At 39.4% G+C, this 14,912-nt stretch overlaps 1 protein-coding gene across 2 annotated transcripts in view; it reads right to left on the bottom strand.

Annotated features, from left to right (window-relative positions):
• Window positions 1–12,939, bottom strand: part of LOC106519173 (membrane cofactor protein) — a 23,404-nt gene extending 10,465 nt beyond the window's left edge. For both annotated transcript variants that reach the window (XM_014010734.1, XM_014010733.1), the window contains exons 1-7: window positions 12,837–12,939; window positions 7,974–8,062; window positions 5,866–6,054; window positions 5,336–5,438; window positions 4,690–4,763; window positions 4,432–4,611; window positions 4,170–4,349 (exon numbers count right to left, since the gene is read on the bottom strand). In XM_014010734.1, coding sequence (XP_013866188.1) covers window positions 4,170–4,349; window positions 4,432–4,611; window positions 4,690–4,763; window positions 5,336–5,438; window positions 5,866–6,054; window positions 7,974–8,062; window positions 12,837–12,856 — 835 coding nt within the window. In that variant the 5' untranslated portion in view covers window positions 12,857–12,939. The remainder of the gene's footprint in view (window positions 1–4,169; window positions 4,350–4,431; window positions 4,612–4,689; window positions 4,764–5,335; window positions 5,439–5,865; window positions 6,055–7,973; window positions 8,063–12,836) is intronic.
• Between the last annotated feature and the right edge of the window lie 1,973 nt (window positions 12,940–14,912).

Genomic DNA, 14,912 nt, shown 5'->3' with positions numbered 1-14,912 from the left:
CAAGTGGTAAATTTACTTTCACAAACTAGCGTCAGAGTACTCCATTTCCCTGCAGTACACGTAATGGTTGAAGACCCTCCTGCAGGTGTGTAGCCAGAATCACAGGCAAAAGAAACATTTGAGCCATGTGTAAATGTATCTTGCAGAATGGCATCGCCCTTCAAACTCATGTTGGGTCCTCCAACAGGTTTAGAACAATTTTGACCTAAAACAAAAACACATTTTGCAGAGAAAATCAGAGAAATTACTAACTCAATTTCTACCAAGGTAAGTTACACAATCCATACGCTCTGAGAAGTGGATGGAACAAGAACCAATTAATCCAGCGATGTCTTGTCTAGAGGTGTAAATCAACAGCTTTATCAGGAGACAATATTATATTGATTTGGAATCAACAGTTTGTCCCATTCCTCTTTGCAGCATCTCTCAACTCCATCAGGTTTGATAGACGGGTAAGTGCACAGACATTTTCAGATCTCTCCAGTGATTTTCATTTGGATTCATGTCTGGGATCTGCCTGAGCGACTCAAGGACCTTTACCGAGTTTTCCTGAAATTACTTCTTTGATATCTTTGTTGTGTTCTTCAGATAGTTGTCCTGATGAAAGATGAGTCCGAGGTCAACGGTGCTCTGGAGTAGGTTTTCACCCAGAATGTTTCTGTACATTGCTGCAGTCATCTTTCCCTCTGTCTAGTTTCAAAAGTCCTGCTGCTGAAAAACATTCTCAAAGCTCGATGCTGCCACCACAATGCTTCACCGTATTGTTGGTATTGACCTGGTGATGAGCGGTGCCTGGTTTCCACCAAACGTGACTCTTTGTTTTCACACCAAAGAAATCAATCTTTATCTCATCAGAACAAAGAATTTTATTTCTCATGGTCTGAGGTCTCTTCATGTGCCTTTCCTTTAGGAGTGGATTCCATCTGGCCACTCTACCATACAGGCCTGATTTGTGGATTGATGCAGATAGTTGCCCTTCTGGGAGGTTCTACTTCCACAGAGGAACATCAGGTTCTTTGTCACCTCCCTAAGACCCTTCTCCCCGATCGCTCAGTTTAGACGACTGACCAACTTTAGMACGAGTCCTGGTGGTTCCAAACTTTTTCCGTTTACATGATGATGGAGGTCACAGTGCTCATTGGAACCTTCAAAGCAGCAGCAACATTTTTGTGCCCATCCCCAGATCTGTGCCTTGAGACAATCCTGTCTCAGAGGTCTATAGACCATTCCTTGGATTTTATTCTTGGTTCTTCTCAATCATCAGAAAAACTTTAACCAAATATTTTTTGGAACTTGATTAATATTATTAACTAGCTGGGGTACCCGGCGCTGCCTGGGTAGTCCRATGATTGCCCAATGTTTGTTTCTGTAATACTGAAGTCTTCTAACCATAATAATGTGTTGGAATGGCTAAAGTCTGTCTTGGAAAACTATTAGATGTGGAGTTCCAAAACCAAGTGAATCTGACAGTGGCCTAAGAGTACTTGGCTAAGCCCAGGTTAAAAGAGAAACACATTTAACAACTAACTATGTATTGCAGATGTAATTTATTACAAAGTTTCAAACAAAAGATGTGTAACAACAAATGTAACATGCACTTAACATGTATAAATAAGATAAGAACCCATAGGTGAACAAACCATTTTTTCGATGACCTTGAAATGACCTTGGTGTGACATTACTAACGTACATTTCAAAGTATTTTCAATGAGAAAATTTAGGCCAGAGAAATGAAAACACATTTCTGTAGCAGGAATCAAACCCTGGCCGCCCCGTTTTCAAGCCAGAGGTCTCCTGATTGAGCTATCCAGGCCAATGCATGTACTGTATGCATGTAGGGAGTGTATTGGTAAGGGTTTTGATTTTGAAGTACCCCAATGTAGGCAAACTTATATTTTGGTTATTATTGGTATTATTTTTAAACAGATTTTATTGAAAGCAATAACAGGTTGTGGCCCATGTGATGGGGAATCAGAATGGTTTTGGGCAGGGGTGCCCAACCTTTTTTGAACCAAGAGCTACTTTTGAAGTCGGCAGTTTGCCGAGAGCTACTCGTCCGGTCTCAGTATCAAAAAAACATAAAATGGTCTCCCTACTCCTCACTTCTTTAAAGTAAATAAAACAGAACCTAATGTGTTGCTAGTTTTATTTAATTTAAAGTATTGTCAAACAAAACTATCTACTTAACCATATATTTACCTACAAAAAAAGAAGAGATAAAATCCTTAACTCCTGACAGAGAAACATAAAAGTGATGCTTGAACAAAAAGGATAAAAAWTTTTTACCTCCTTCAATTAGTACTCCCTGTAACGTGCGAGCTATGAGGGCTAGAAACCTGCACACTGAGAACCACAGAGTAAAATAACTTTGGAGCATGGGAACTCGTCTCCATTTATTCAAAGAACTCTCCTCTCTTCCCTCCATGCAGGGGAGGAAAAACAAAACAAAAAACTATCAGGGTCAACATGGCTACCACAAGAGTGCCGCCCCCTTTTTTTTTTTCAAAATCAAAGCACACAATATAAAATTCTCTCGGAGGCGGCTATAAAACCCGGTGCTGAGCTTCCAGGATCAGTTTCACCTGATCAGACCTGTTCCTTTTATTGCCTGGAACAGATCTATCAGGTGGGTTTCTGAATTTTATGCATTATTGCAGAAATATCGCCCACCAGTGGTTCAGGGGGCAGGCTGTTATAAAACCCGGTGCTGAGCTTCCAGGACCYYTTTRACCTGACCAAATCTGTTCCTTTTATTGCCTGGAAGTGATCCATCAGTTGGGTTTCTGAATTTTATGCATTTCTGCAGAAATATCAGCCACCAGGGGTTTCTGGCTGAATCCAGGTGGGAGAGCGGGTGTTGGATGTAGGATCACGGTTCCACCTCACTCACTGGATCTCTTACTTTTATTCCCCTGCATCAGCACAAGCAGCCCCATGCTGGAAATCAGCCATTTCACCTGCCGGAGCTCACCTGACTATATTTAAATCGCTTATATCTCAGCGTGGGAATGTCCCAGTAACTTGCAACCACATCCAGGTTGTAGCGAAGATCCAGAACATTAAAATGAGCTATCTCCCGTCCGGATCCGATGCTCAGAGCCGGCGCTAGAGGCTCCGGAGTAAATTGAGTACTATTTCGCCCGCCAAAGCGCCTTTTTCAGCCTGTCGTTGGTTAATAGCTCCGCAGGGGGACGTCCCAGGAACTTGCAACTACTTCCAGTTTGTACAGGAGGATTCCAGCTTTCTAAAGTCATCTCACTTTCCTGGATTCGATGCTCAGAGCCCACAGGAGAAGCAAACAAAGGTTGAAATTTCTTCCCAAAAATGCGCGTAAAATGCACTAAGTCGTGCGTAATTTGCTTATAGTTCCGTGGGGCAACGTCACACGTACTCCATTCAAGTATCAGCTTGTAGGGCAGAACCAGAGCTTTAAAACCCGACCAGCCACTCCGGGATCCGACGCTCCTAGCGTGGGGAGGGGGGCTAAAACCACCCCCGGCGGAGGTCCGACAGTGTGTAATTTTGGAGGTTTTTCATTTATATCTCCGCGGGAAAACGTCGCAGGGACTCCTCTCAACTTTCTCCTTATAGGGGAGAGCTAGGACTTTAAAAACCGACCATCCACGCCGGGGTCCGACGCTCTTAGCCCGGGGGGGGGGGCTAAAACCACCCCAGCAAGAGATCAGATGGTGCGTAATTTTGGAGGTTTTTCGCTTATATCTCTGTGGGGGACCATCGCAGGACTTCATTCAACTTTCATCTTGTACGGCAGAACCGGAGCTTTCAAACAAGACCAGCCACCCCAGGATGCAACGCTCAAAGCCAGCGCTAGAGGCTCCGCAGCAAGGTTGCGCGGGCACCTGGATAGTAACTAATTATCTACCACAGTATATTATCTTTTTAACTATTTTTTGTACAAGTGTTTCAAATTAAAAATTAAGAGATTTTCACTTTCGATTTGAATATATCAACTAAAAAAAAACATGTTCAAACTACGTTACAGAATTGTTTTTAAAAAAATTTGTCTATATTTAAAAAAATTCTAATTTAGTAATTTTTTGAGTCATGCTGTTTACATCTAGAAAAATAAAATCCACAGATATTACTTGGCATGGTCTTATTAGGCTAAACACATGCCGCATCATTAATTATTCTGAGTTAGGACTTACCTTTGCATTCTGGGATTCTAGGTGACCACTGGCTGTTTATGTCACATTTTATGGTAGCATCTCCGGTCATGTTGTATCCAGGTTTACAAATGTACTGAACTGTWGATCCAAATGTGTGTGGAGGTCGAGACCCCTCAACAAACTCAGCATTTAGTATCACAGGATCTTTACATTCGACCCCTGCAGGCAAAAAGACAAGTCCAAATGTAAAATAAAGACTACGTTCTGCAAATATTAAAAATGTTCAGACTGAAACACTTACAGACACATGTTGGAGGTTCAGGGTTGAATTTCTCGTCTTCAGAACATACAGACTCTTTTGATCCATTAAGTGTAAACCCAGTTTTACAAGAGTAAAGTACAACATCTCTGTAATTATAGGTTTCCTTCTGTGGGCTAAAAGTGCCATTGGCAATTAATCCAGGTGTAGGGCATTTCACCACTGCAGAACAAAATCAAGTCAATTAGATTTCAGGTGAATATTGAATACCTAATAGTGAGCAAACAAACAATCACCAACCTTCACACACAGGTAGCCTGTCCATCCATCCTTGGTCTCCACATCTGATTACTCTGTTACCAACTAATATGTAACTAAAGAGAGAGGGTTTAAGAAAAGGCACACGATACTTCAGTTAACACTAAAAGACAAAAATGCACAGTAAACTATAAGTACAATGCCTTGCAAAAGTATTCACCCACTTGGCAATTTGGGTGTTTTTACATTATGACCTGTAGTTAAATGTGTTTAATCTAAATTCTATGTAATGCATTTGCACAAAATTGGTTTAAATGAAATGAATAACTCATAAGCATGTTAAATAATATGTTGAAATATTAAAAGTTGTAGGCATGTTCTGTAAATGACCAGATGATGTCTTAAAAATGGGGGGGTGGGTCTGAAAATGTTCAGATAGGTAAAAAGCAATTAGAGTCCAAATTAAAATATTAAAATACTGCCACAAAATATGAAAAAATATTGCTTTATAATATTTCAAAATATTACTAGAAAAAGCTGCATCTTTGAAAGTAAAGTATAAAGCAAGGAAGAACAATGGAAGATGTTAGGACTGTTGTGCCTGTTGATAATAATTGGTCGAACATAAACACTCAATAACAAAAGATCTTTCTGAACATAAATATCTAATTTATCACTTGTTACTAACCCTTGGTTACATGTGACCACAGCTGTGTCACCAAACAGAACGTCCCCATTGGGGTAGTCAATATTTCCATTTTCCACTTCTTGAAGAGCACCACAGCTTTTCCCTGGAACAAGAAAACTCTTTATAAATTACTGAATACATGCTAATAAAAATACAATAAAAAATGGTCATAAAGGTATTCAGTTATATTTAGTATCACTTATGTAAACAAGATATTTACTTGAGGGTTTGAATTTAGAATTTAAATGAAAAGTTTTATCGTCCCTGAAGCGGCTATAACAATTTTGGGATTAAATTAATCAAATTTCAAATAACCTAAATTTTCCCTAAGATATGAATTATTGAAATTTGCAAATAAATGCGTTGAGTTTGTTTTTACATTTTACAGTGTCTAACTTTTCTGGATTAGAGTTTGTAAAAATAAATGCATTTGTTTTAAGAATACTGCTGTTTTTAATCTTCAAAAGAAATAATGTTCTTACTACTATTTGCAAAATTGAAATATGAAATTAATCAAGTGGTAAATTTACTTTCACAAACTAGCGTCAGAGTACTCCAATTCCCTGCAGTACACGTAATGGTTGGAGACCCTCCTGCAGGTGTGTAGCCAATATTACAGGCAAAAGAAACCTTAGAACCATCTGGAAATGTATCTTGCAGAATGGCATCGCCCTTCAAATTCATGTTGGGTCCTCCAACAGGTTTAGAACAATTTTGACCTAAAACAAAAACACATTTTACAGAGAAAAACATAGGCTGTGACCTGTAACTGTAAAAAAAAAAWAACAGATTTAGAATAATAACAGATTTAGAATTGTCAAAATAGTGGAAAATCACGCTGACGAAAACAATACACAGCAAGCTAAGCAAAACAGTAATTTACAATAACCATTACGAGGGACTTTGTGGGAAGAATGAGCTTTTTGAGGAGATACTGCCTTACATGTGGACCAGCTGCGCAAAGATACTGGCTGTGTCTCAATTCATGGCTTCCAGCCGATGRAGATCGTGACTGAGAATGGCCACGGTCTACGTGGGCCGTAGGCCGCTCATGTCGGCCGCATAAACGGCTGTGAAATGAGACGGTCTAGTCTACAGAAGATGTAAGTTTGCGTGACCACGCTCTGCCTCATGGTGTACGTTTTATATCACATAGTTTCAGTTGTTTTTTTTTTAAGTATAATTTCACAGAATTCAGTTTTAACAGAAAGGTTAACATGGAAATAACTAAAATGCATTCATAATTTGGGTTTAGCTTCAGTATCAGTACTTGTAACTGCATTTTAACATCTCATTGCAACAAAAGTGTCTTCAGCRAAGTTGTTTAGCTCAAATTTTTTAGTCCATGATAAATTTCCAAACTGCCATTTTAAAAAAACTTTGCCYTCGTTTTTATGTTTAATTTGCTGATGGCGCAATGGGATTCTGGGATACCGTCGGCTCCGTAGGACACTCAGATGCAGTCGATGTTTTCGGGGTTTTGTCYGCTACARGAGTAGGCGCCTACGATCTGGGACGGCCTACGGCACGGGGCGGTGACGCAAGCGGTTGACAAATGCGACCGACGTCGGCTGGAACCCTGGCATTGAGACACAGCCATATCCACAATTTTCTGTAAAAGTGTTTGCAGGCTTCCATGACAGACCACTAGTCCTCCCCCCACCCCGGTTCCATATTTCCAGTGCGCAAAACGAGAACCAGACATTCATTCATTTACGGAGTTATGAGAACAACAAAACCAGTTTGTTTTTGCTTTAACTGGCGGCTTGAGCAGCCCAATCATGAGTTCGAGTTCATGTTGTGTTTTTGTCGTCTGGATGGCATGAATATCTGCCTGCAGCTGGTAGGGACGCTGTGTGAGGACTGAGCTGCCTGTCGGTGCTTTAGGACAGGGGAGGAGCTCACAGCATCAGAGAGCTGCGTTCACCTGAGCCTCTAAAAGTCTCAACAACACCAGAAAAATGAGTCGCTAGATTTTCACTAGTCYCTTTTCTGAAAAACAGTCACTAAAGGGTTACTCACTAATGCAGTGACAAAGTCGCTATATATTTTTTTTAATCAGTCTTCTGAGACCAAGGTCAAAGACAGGTGGAACGGTTTATTCCACCTCGAGGTGACCACTACAATGCGTTCTGCAATCCACCAGCTCTTATGTCAGACAGCCGTATGTTAATTCAGTCATGCATTGAAACGGTCAAATTATCAAACATTATGAGAATTTTAAAAATTATTTATCATACATTTATGACAATTATCAAACATCTGTTGATGCRGATTACTGCTTCCTTTAGACTGAACGCCTACATTACAGGAAGGAAGCTTCACTGATGAACCGTAAATCTGCTGATCTGTGTTTGATTACTCTGTYGATTTCACACGAACCAAAATGTGTGACGCAAAAAAAAATTTAGAACTGAAAGTGCAAGTTATCAAACTGCATTTTTAATACAACAAAATACAATTTCTACCCATTAAACTCAGTTTCAATTAGGTGAATTTCATTTTCAAACTACTGCATTTAATTTCAAAGTATGCAAAWACAGATTCAGTCTGAGCTATTTAAATTCAGTTTCTTCCCCATAGACCGTTCCTATTATCAGGCAGGTAACACATGATCCGTGTCCCAAGCTGAACTCACCTTGAGCCGTAATGGCGAGACAGCTCAGCAGAAAGAGGGCGGTGACACTCATGACAGGATCTGACACAGCAACCTGAACAAAAGCTCTTCTGTAAACAAAATAAAAAGGTAAAAATGAAATGAAAATCTAGAATTTAACTAAGATTTCAATCAAGCAGGTTTGTCACTGTCATCATTAAGCAACTGTTTATACACAAAATGCTCTTGGTGTTACTTTAAATAAAAGGTTCCCCCTTGTATAAAAAAGTTAAGTAGTTAAACTCAGTTTTATTTCACAAGCTAATTTTTTTAAACAACAAACTATGCAAAAAACAAACAAACCTCTATTAGCGATCACATAACTGAGGATGTCTCACTAATCTCAAAGCTTGAGTCAAAGCTACAATAGTTCCCCACAGGGACCAAAGCCAAACTCAACAAACAATGACTTATGCAAAAATAAAAGCAGAAGCAAAAACCACAAGTTGCTTCATATTTCATCACAAACAGTCTACCTGTCATTTCAAAATAATCTACACCATAGCTACCAAATATTGTGGGGAAGATTAAATATGTTCACCAGTCTGAATTACATCATACTTCAATTATTATTAAAACAGGACAAAATCMAACAAGAATCTGCTCACCAGCTGTAAACTAGTTAATGTGACGCCAACAAATATTCCTAACACCGGTAATCAGTGATGATACGCTCGATGCTTCCCGCTTGACACCGTTTCAAGCAAATGAAGCAGAACGCCACTTCATTTGCACCAAACATCACGTGACTTGTGAACTTTAGTCCATGTTTACAGATAAATAGGAGCAACAAAGTTGATCTGATGGGCGTGGAGCATTCATCACATGTGGGAGAACTGAGTTCAAATCCTGAGTGTTTTTCATAAACTGTAGCAAAACTACGCTACAGTTACTGCTATGATTTACTTAAATATAATACAGATKATTACAATAAAGATGTCAATGTCACTGTCAAATGTATATAGCACATTTAAAAATATCTGTTGACCAAAGTGCTTCACTGTTAAATTTGTAATCATTKAACAATAGACTGAATAAAAACAGTAATAAATAAACCTCAGAGTAAAGACTTAAAACTAAAAATTTAGCGTCTCATACCTAATCAGTCGTAGGCCAGAGAAAAGGGGCYGGTTTTTAGCTGATATTTAAARGATTGTATAGTCTGAGCGGAACGCACAGGTGAAGGTAAGCTAATCCAAAGTGTTGGGGCGGCCATGACAAATAAATCACCTCAACGTTTAAACCTTGAACTCAAAACGTTGAGCAGAAACTGTCRGGTTGACCAGAGTTCTCTTACAGGTGTTGAGAAGATCACATGGATAAGATGGGGCTAACCCATTTAAAACTTTAAAAGTGAGCAGTTTTTAAAATCAACATGAAGATGAACATGTCAAATCAATCAATCAAACTTTATTTATAAWGCACTATAACATCAGCCACTGCTGAACARATGAAACAAAAACTGAATACAAAAAACACAATAAAATCACACAGTTAAATAAGTAAAATCAGCARCAATACAGTAAAATGTATGTAAAATGTATCCAATACAGAGATCTTAAGACTGGAGTGATGTTTTCATGCTTTTTGTACCAGTTAAAATARGAGCTGCAGCATTTTGAASTATTTGTAAACACTACAAGAATGACTGGTCTAACCCTATATACAGGTCCTTCTCAAAAAATTAGCATTTTGTGATAAAGTTCATTATTTTCTGCATAACGAGATTAGAGCCACTCCCACAGCAGTGCAAATACACATTAAAAGAAACAGAAAACAATAATAGAGCAAAATAATAAAATGAGATAAAATATGTCTATACATCTGCATGTATATTGTATATACTAGGGCTGCCACGATTAGTCGATTATTAAAATTATCAATGACCAATTTAATAAATCGATTAATCGTTTTCTTTTCTTTTTTTTGTTCCTTTGTTTTTCTCTCCAAACTGCTTTGACACCTTCCACTGCCACATCTGCCTTTCTGTCCTTGACACACATGCACAGTAGTGGTAACTGGGGTAGGCTGTGGACGTCACAAGACATTACACAGTCAGGCTCTGGTATCATGGCTACCCAGKATCGGAGCTCAAGTGTGGGAACATTTTAAGAAAATGAAAGAGAAACCTGTGRAATATCTGCAGAGCAGAACTTGTCTTCCACGGCAATTATTTTTAGTTAGCATATAGCTAAAATCTAACAATGGTTTTAAAATAGCAGCTGCATTCTGGTGTGATAAGCTGTATGTTTTATATTCAATTAACGTATGATCCGATTAGTCAACTAATCGAAAAAATAATCGGTGATTAATCGATTATAAAAATAATCGTTTGAGGCAGCCTTAATATATACACATGTATATGTATGCATATACCTACATATATACAACAATAAAAAAGCATAGTAAGAGTCAACTGTAAATGTAAAGCTAAAGTAGAAGAAAATAAAATGACATTACTGCATATTGTTTAAATATTGCACAGTTTGTATATTGAGGTATATGGATTATGCTGGTATTGCAGTAGCCTGGTTTAAACCAGACCCTGTCCTTCACTTTGCTTTGTACAAGGGTCTGGACTTGATGCATAAAGTGATTCTTGCAGGAGGCGTGGCCTCTGCTGAAGTTTAAAATGATTGGATCAGTTGGCTGCGACGTATTTCGCTGTGACGGAGGCTAAGCTAAGAAGCTAACCGGAAATAGCGTGTGTTGTAAACAACCCTACGGAGAGGAGAGAAGTACCGAGCTGAACGAGACGACTGTAAATGAGAGCTGCTGCTTTGTCAGACAAATTTATTTTATTTGGAAGCCTTATCAACACYGACTGGCTTCATTCTGTTCCTCCACTGCCGTATGCTAAAATAACTAGCAGACACTGCGCAGAAAGTCGACGTCGTTCAAAGCTCCTCCTTCTGTTCTCTGATTGGCCCGGCTAAAAATCTGCCAGAGAAATCCATCTCAATGGGAGAAGTCCCAGACGGAGCAGTGAAGGGAAACTAGAATTGAGCGGAGCTGCGTAGGAAGGCAAGGGCCAGGCTAGAATTGCAGGTGATCATTAACAAAATAAAGTGACGTGTCCTTCAATGTGTATTTATTCCACAGAGTGAGTTTCTAGCTGATTGTAAATCAAGAGTCAGTGCATGCGAGAGTTCAGTAAAGTGATGGCTTTCGGGGGGAAAGRTGTTCTTGAATCAGTTTGTCCTTGTTCTGGTGCACCTGTAACGTTTTCCTGAGGGCAACCAGTCAAACAGTTCGGACCCTGGGTGGGAGCTGTCCCTGGTGATCGGCTCAGCTGAAAAAGTGATGTATGAATGTCCGTGAGGGAGGGGAGAGGACAGCCAATGATCCTCTTGAGTATAATCCAAGCTTCTCTAAATTGACAGAAAAACTCCTGCCAGTGAGGTATGGACTGTACCTTTAATACTATCATGTTCATGCCAGAATAACTAAATGTTGTGGTCTATAGTATCAAAGGTTGCTGATAATAGCACTAAAATGGCAGAGCTCCCTGAGTCTACTGTTAAAAGAAAGTCATTAAAACCTCTGAAAAGTGTCGTCTCTGTGCTGTGGCAAAATCTAACCTTTAGGAGTTGAATAGAAACAACTTCCTCCAGAACTTTGAAGAGAAGACAGTTTACAATACATYCTGGCCTGTAGTTGGACAGTAGGGTCAAGGTTTTTCTTTCTCAAAACGAGGCTGCACAATCACATGTTTAACAGCATCAGGAGCACAGCCTGATGATAAAAACTTATTAAACAAAYTAAGGACACAATGACAGACAACATGAAATCAGATTGTTACAAAACTTTTGTTCTTAGGCAGTATTTAGTTAAACCCAACTATCATCAACAATAAGCTCCAGGCTGATATAAATTATACCAGGACTGCTTCACTGAGCAGCACCTGTCTTCATTACAGACAGTATTTTATAATGGCACAGCCACACTGTACTGTAATATTTTAGTGTTCCTTTTTAAAGAAAACAGTCAAACATGTAGAACTGTGGCCCTCATTATACAGAAGAGAGCCTCACTGGTTCTTACAGGAGAGGATTGGGCCTCAGAACAAAGACATAACTCCAGGACAAATACACTGCACAAAAAACAGTTCACACACTCTAATATGTCGTTGGACCGCCTTTATCTTTGATTACGGCACACATTCACTGTGACATTGTTTCTGAAAGCTTCTGCAGTGTCACAAGATTTATTTTCCATCCAGTGTTGCATTAATTCTTCACCAAAATCTTGCATTGATGATGGTAGAGACTGACTGCTGCACAAAGCCTTCTCCAGCACATCCCAAAGATTCACAGAGGACTCTGTGGAGCCAATCCTTGTGTGAAAATGATGTCTCATGCTCCCTGAACCACTCTTTCACAATCTCAGCCAGATGAATCCTGGCACATGCCTGTTCCATCAGGGAAGAAACATTGATGGAATAACCTGGTCCTTCTGTATAGTCAGCTGACCTCATTCTTGGAGCACAAACTGTTGCTGAACCTAGACCTGACCAGCTGCAGCAACCCCACATCATAAACCTTAGTTAAACCCAGGTGGAGACTGTTTTTGTTTTTTTTACCGGGCAGTGTATTTGTTTGTTCTGAGGCCTTAATCCGTTTCCGTGGGTTCACGACACGGCTTGTCCCGCATTCTTTCATGCAGCTGCAGTGTTAAAGGTTGGCCAGCAGAGAGCGCTTCTAATGATTACAAACACTAAATAACATCAACACAATCGCTTCACATTGACTGAGTGGTCCAGAAATCACTATGTGTGCCTCAACCACTCGCTTTGTTCTTYGTGTTTAACCCTGGCTGTGAGATGAGGAGTAAATTCAGGCTTACCTTTCTCGACCGGCCGACATGAAGTAACGGTAGGAGCTACTTCCTCGACTGAGAGCCAAGTCTATAAAAGACACCACGTGCCCATGTTGTTATATCGGCTTCCTGCTTGTCGGAAGTGGGCGTAGCGGAGGTGACCCACCCTCTTCCAAAAGAGGCGCTGTCACGTGACCTGTCGTGTAGCCATCTTGAACAGGGCGAGGACTGCTCTTCATGCAGAAAAAGTTTCTGAGTCTGAATTTGTAGGAGAATTGAACCAAGTGCTGAAATTAAATAATGGTGTGCTAAGAAAACTCTCAGAGGTCCGTGAACATTATCATGTCAGCAACAATAACAACTCTACAGACAGCATTGTTAGCTGAGTCATCTMAATTATATGTGTCTCTCAGGTTTACCTCAAAGACTTTCATATAAATTAAACCACAAAATTTATTTWAAAACAAGAAATGGAAATATCCACGAGTCTTTGCAATATAACGCACAAATACATAAAAATGTTTTTTTTTTTAATGTATGGGGTTTTTGAGGCATGTCAGCCAAATGAGCATGTCCCCACTGACCGATGTTATTTTTCCAGTGAAAATAAAACAAATAAAAAATAGCCTGTAACTGCAAGTTATTTTATTTTTTATTTTATTTATACAGGAAGATCTCTTGAGACTCATTGTCTCTTACAAGAGAGACCTGTTACACTCACCACAACAAAGTAACAAAAACAATAATAATAAGTATTCAGAATATAAGTTATAAGAACAATAAGTTATTTCTGCAAGTTATTTTATTTTTTATTTTATTTATACAGGAAGATCTCTTGAGACTCATTGTCTCTTACAAGAGAGACCTGTTACATTCACCACAACAAAGTAACAAAAACAATAATAATAAGTATTCAGAATATAAGTTATAAGAACAATAAGTTATTTCTACTAATACAGTATAAACAACTACTGTTATGCTTTAACCTAAATGAAATAAATATGAGAAAAATACATGAATTATTTATAAAATAGAACTTTTTAATCACGTCCCCCAGTTTTGTTCAACCCTGTAGCTTGCCATGCTTTTAGCTGAAATCCTACAATGTTCAACCCCATAACAAAAACCACTGATTGTCACAGGGGTTGAAGTGTTTTCTCTTAAGTGTTATTTCATGATCAATATTTTCAGATTGAGAGAGAAGAAATGTAGATTGACAGAGAGGAATGCCCCAGGAAAGAGTGTGAGGGATGAAACAGAGATAAAGAAGCAGGGAAAACGAAATCAATCAATGACCTGAGTAAGAGAGCTCAAAGARGAAAGCACAAGGACTGGTGGAAGGCTAAAGAAAAACAGAAAAAGAAAGCTGTAGAGAGGTGATGTTCATGAATGGGCCGACTCTTTTGAACAGCTCCTTACGACTGATTGGAGCCCAGTCGCAGGCAGTAAAGAGCCGTTTGTAGTTTTTCATTCCTCATATAATCTTTATGTTTTCCTCCTTAAACACAGAGACAATCACTCCTGCTTTGATTTTTCACAGAAAACAGGCAGAGCAGTGGAATATAGCAGCTCGGGGGGGGTTCTGCTTGACAAAACACATGTCCACCTACCATGGTGACATCTTTATGTACTCTGTACATGATGAGGTAAATAGTTCAAAATTGAACGTGAAACAAACTATGAAACAAACAGCTCCTCCGGAACCCTTTAGAGACATTTATCACATCTCTAGAAAGCTGAGATGGAAAGTGGGCCTGCTACTCTAGCCCCAATTTACACTGGATGCAGTTCTGCTCCGGTCAGACATAAATACACAACCATTATAATCAATGAAACATTTACACTGGCTACGCATGGCGGCAGCGTGCGCACGGCCATCTGCCAAAACTAGATTTAATCCCATTTTTGCCAGACACCTTAATGGCTCCAGAGTCAATCTGCAAAGATCACACTGCACCAACGGGAAAAGAAACAAGCACAACATCTGTATTTTCAGTTCTAGCCATATTAATAAACATATGAATATCGGATAGTCGAACCTCGGATTCAGGAAGAGCAGTGTGGTTTTCGTCCTGGTCGTGGAACACTGGACCAGCTCTACAC

This window comes from Austrofundulus limnaeus, unplaced genomic scaffold (genome assembly GCF_001266775.1).
Source record: "Austrofundulus limnaeus strain Quisiro unplaced genomic scaffold, Austrofundulus_limnaeus-1.0 Scaffold72, whole genome shotgun sequence".
Classification (NCBI taxonomy): Eukaryota; Metazoa; Chordata; class Actinopteri; order Cyprinodontiformes; family Rivulidae; genus Austrofundulus; species Austrofundulus limnaeus.
The sequence above is the reverse complement of the archived record's forward strand: the minus strand, read 5'-3'. Positions and strand labels throughout refer to the sequence as shown.